The 3,502-nt window shown below is 39.4% G+C and overlaps 1 protein-coding gene across 5 annotated transcripts in view; it reads left to right on the plus strand.

The window, feature by feature from the left end:
- The window catches only part of Cep63 (centrosomal protein 63), a 58,350-nt gene that overhangs the window by 37,239 nt on the left and 17,609 nt on the right, over positions 1–3,502 (plus strand). For all 5 annotated transcript variants that reach the window (XM_013354020.2, XM_026789588.1, XM_026789587.1 and 2 more), the window contains 3 exons: positions 1,112–1,345; positions 1,657–1,790; positions 2,668–2,805. In XM_013354020.2, the coding sequence (XP_013209474.1) occupies positions 1,112–1,345; positions 1,657–1,790; positions 2,668–2,805 (506 nt within the window). The remainder of the gene's footprint in view (positions 1–1,111; positions 1,346–1,656; positions 1,791–2,667; positions 2,806–3,502) is intronic.

A 3,502-nucleotide genomic window follows, 5' to 3' on the forward strand; every position in this document is an offset into this window, starting at 1 on the left:
ACATAGTGGTCACAGTGTTACATAGCCATTTTAGTGTTACATAGAGCTCCCAGTGTTACATAGTGATCACAGTGTTACATAGTGGTCACAGTGTTGAGTTTTCTGTATTGTCTGTCCCCCAGAGCTCTCATTTGGGCAGAGATTTCCAGCTGTGTCCTGTGAGCTCCAGGCTAGTGGATAGGTTAGGGTTGGAGTGAACCTAGGCTCAACAAAGAGCCACAGACTTTCTCCTTTCTACCCTCAACCAATCTCTGTATTTACTTCTGCAGAGGGTTCTGTGGAAGATATCCTCTTGGTAAGAAGATTAGATTGTTTTTGAAAGTGTAGAGACAATTGCATACATAGCAGTTAGCAGTCAAGCTGGGTTAACTGTCACACACACCATTCTAGGGATCTGGTCAAAAGACAAAGCATTTGCCTCTACACTAAAGCCTTGAGCTCTCATTTACACAAACACTGTTTGTCTGTTTTTGCCTGCCCTCCCTCCCTCCCTCCCTCCTTCTTTTTCTCTCTCTCTCTCTCTCCCAGCAGCATCTTTGTGTCACCATAATTTAAAGTACAAGAGTTTGGTCCTGTATTATATACAGTAGAATCTTTAAATCTGTAGCAGATGAATTCCACAGAGATATTTCTGTTTGAATTTATAAAATAAAACTGTATGTCTTTTTCTTAAAAGATGTTTAAAATAAAGGAAGTTTATCTTTACAAATGATTTATGTCCATTTTGAATGTATAAATGAAAAACCAGTTTGGATACTGAATTAAAACTTGAGAAAACCAGAATGTGGAAAGCCAAAATACTCAGCTGGCGTGCAGAGCTGTAAGGCTAGGCAATGTACACCACAGGCCCACGACACAGTTGCTTGGAGTCCTTTGATTTGAGTAGACTTTGATAGTGATGCACTGGAAGGAACTAATTTCAGCTGTGTATATTTGGTTATATCTGTCAGCTCAGAAGTCTCCAAAAACCGCTGATTGAACCAGTCCTTCCTATGAGTACTTTTTCTCAGTGAATAGTTATTATTTTATTGATTATTCTTTTATCACTTCTCTTTTCCTATTAAAAATCCCTAATAATAATTTCTAATAATAAAGATTAATATTTTTCTAGGCTCAGCTTGCTAACCGGAAACAGAAATTAGAGTCTGTGGAGCTGTCCAGCCAGTCAGAAATCCAGCACCTGAGCAGTAAGCTCGAGCGGGCCAAGGACACCATTTGTGCCAACGAGCTGGAAATAGAGCGCCTTAATATGAGGGTCAATGACCTGATGGGGACCAATATGACTATCCTGCAGGAGCAGCGGCAGAAGGAGGAGAAACTGAGGGAGTCTGAGAAGTTATTAGAGGTATGTGTTAGAATACTTAGGTTAGGGAAACGCATATGAGTGTTTAAGAATGGTTGACCTAGAACTATGTTCCAGAATTCTCAGCTTCCTCCTTGAGCTGAGGCTGATGGCTCAGCTGCTGATAGCTGTATTAATACTGTCCTTGTCATAAAACTTACAGTCAGCCTCTCTGGTTGCTTTTCTCATGAAATAGAAATGCTGTAATGTTATCTGACTTATTTTTTTTTTTTTTTGGGAGTATTTTGCAGGCTCTGCAGGAAAAAGAGCTGAAGAAAAGTTGTAATAATATCTGACTTTTTTCTTTTTTGCAGGCTCTGCAGGAAGAACAGAAAGGATTGAAGGCAAGTCTTCAATCTCAAGAAAACTTCATCCTTGAGGCAAAAATGCAGAAGGAAAAACTGCAAACAAAATTGAAGACAGTTGACACTCAGCACTCCATAGAAAGGTCTGTTCAAATCTTAAGTATTATTCTGCCAGTCCATTTGAAGGTTTGGCATTGACTGCCAATTTTAATATTGAACATTTACATTTCTGTGTTTGATCATCTTGTCTGACTTGGTTTTAATTTATGAGTTAGATTCTCATTATCATAACATTTTCATGGATAGTTTTGTCTCCTTTTCATTTGAGTCTCTGTGATTCTGAGGATCATAAACTGAGAACTCCTTACTTTTTCCTCATTGGCTGATGAATCTCCATGCTGTAGGAGACTAGGGCATAGCTGCTTGTCGTCAGTAGCAACCTGTCACTGAGCTAGCCCTTTTGAAAACTGATTTTATTGTATTATTGTTGTTATTTTTTGAAACAGGATCTTATGTATCCCAGTCTACCTTCAGAATTAATACTTTGAGGATGATGTTGAACTCCTGATCCTCCTGTGTTTATTTCTCAAGTGCTGGGTTTACCAGTGTATGTGACCACATCTAGTCTCAGGGCTTCATGCATGCCATGGGAGTACTATACCAGCTAAGATATACATCCCCAGCCCTAGGTTTGTTTTTCTATATCTGTTATTGCTAGGTTTATAGTAAAAAATAATTAAGTGAATTTAAGTCATACATCTTGCCTGACCATCTTGTAATTTATCAGTTAGCAATCAAGTTTCAACAAAGTGGTTTTGCTATTTTATGTGGCTTTTCCCTTTGAAAAATATACCAAATCCTAGTAAAGATTAAATTGCTGCTGACCCTGGATTGTTCTCCTGGTATATATTTCTTTTTATCCACAAAGCAGACGGCAAACTGAGCTTAATTACGAGAGCAGTTGCGACAGCAGGCTGGCTCTGCAATGTTCTTATTCCCTTCCTTTCCTGTCCTCCTCAGGCCGCTGGAGAAGTGTCAGGTGGAAAGGAAGTTCCCTTCTCCAGGCCCAGGAGTCCTAGATAATGTGCTATCACAGCTGGACTTCAGCCACACCAGCGAGGAGCTCCTGCAGGCAGAGGTGACTCGTCTTGAAGGCAGGTAGATAATTAGCTACATGTTTGAAACTTCAAGTTGTTAGGATGAACTTTGATCTTTGTGTTGACTCAGTAAAATAATACAGTGTGGAAAATAAAGTTGATTTTCCCATCTAGCATTCATAATGGTCTTGCTTCCTAATTCATTGAAAACATAGAAGAGAATGTCCTATCTTTCTGTCAGTCTGCCTGCATCGGGCCTGTGGTCTGCTGAGATGTCTGAGACTGACTTGCTCCTGCCCTGATTTCCTCTCTGGGCTCTTCCTTCAGTGTGATTTATATGGACAGGAAGTGTTCTGTGATCTCTTCCATTTTGAAAACAGTTAAACTCCCTTTAAAACTTTTACCTGTATCAAAAAAAAAAATTCCTCTTTCTTTGTTCTTCAAAATCAAATTCTTCAAGATTTGTGTGTGCTGACTGTCCTCACTTCACCCTTTGCCTTTTTAGGCCCCCTGTAGGGGCCTGAATTCAACTTTCCTCTCTACTACTTCACTGTTCTTGGAGAGGACATAGTGGGCACATGTTATTTCTTCTTTTTCGCCTATACAGTATGATTTAGATTTTCTTGTATATGAATTGAATTCTGGCTAATGGCATAGTATACTGTAGTATTTATTGTATATAGCACAGTGTAGCCCAGCATGTCATAGTGTAGGATATCATGGCATAGTGTAGCGTATCATGGCATAGTGTAGCATAT

The sequence above is a fragment of the Microtus ochrogaster genome, unplaced genomic scaffold, assembly GCF_000317375.1.
Source record: "Microtus ochrogaster isolate Prairie Vole_2 unplaced genomic scaffold, MicOch1.0 UNK24, whole genome shotgun sequence".
Classification (NCBI taxonomy): domain Eukaryota; kingdom Metazoa; phylum Chordata; class Mammalia; order Rodentia; family Cricetidae; genus Microtus; species Microtus ochrogaster.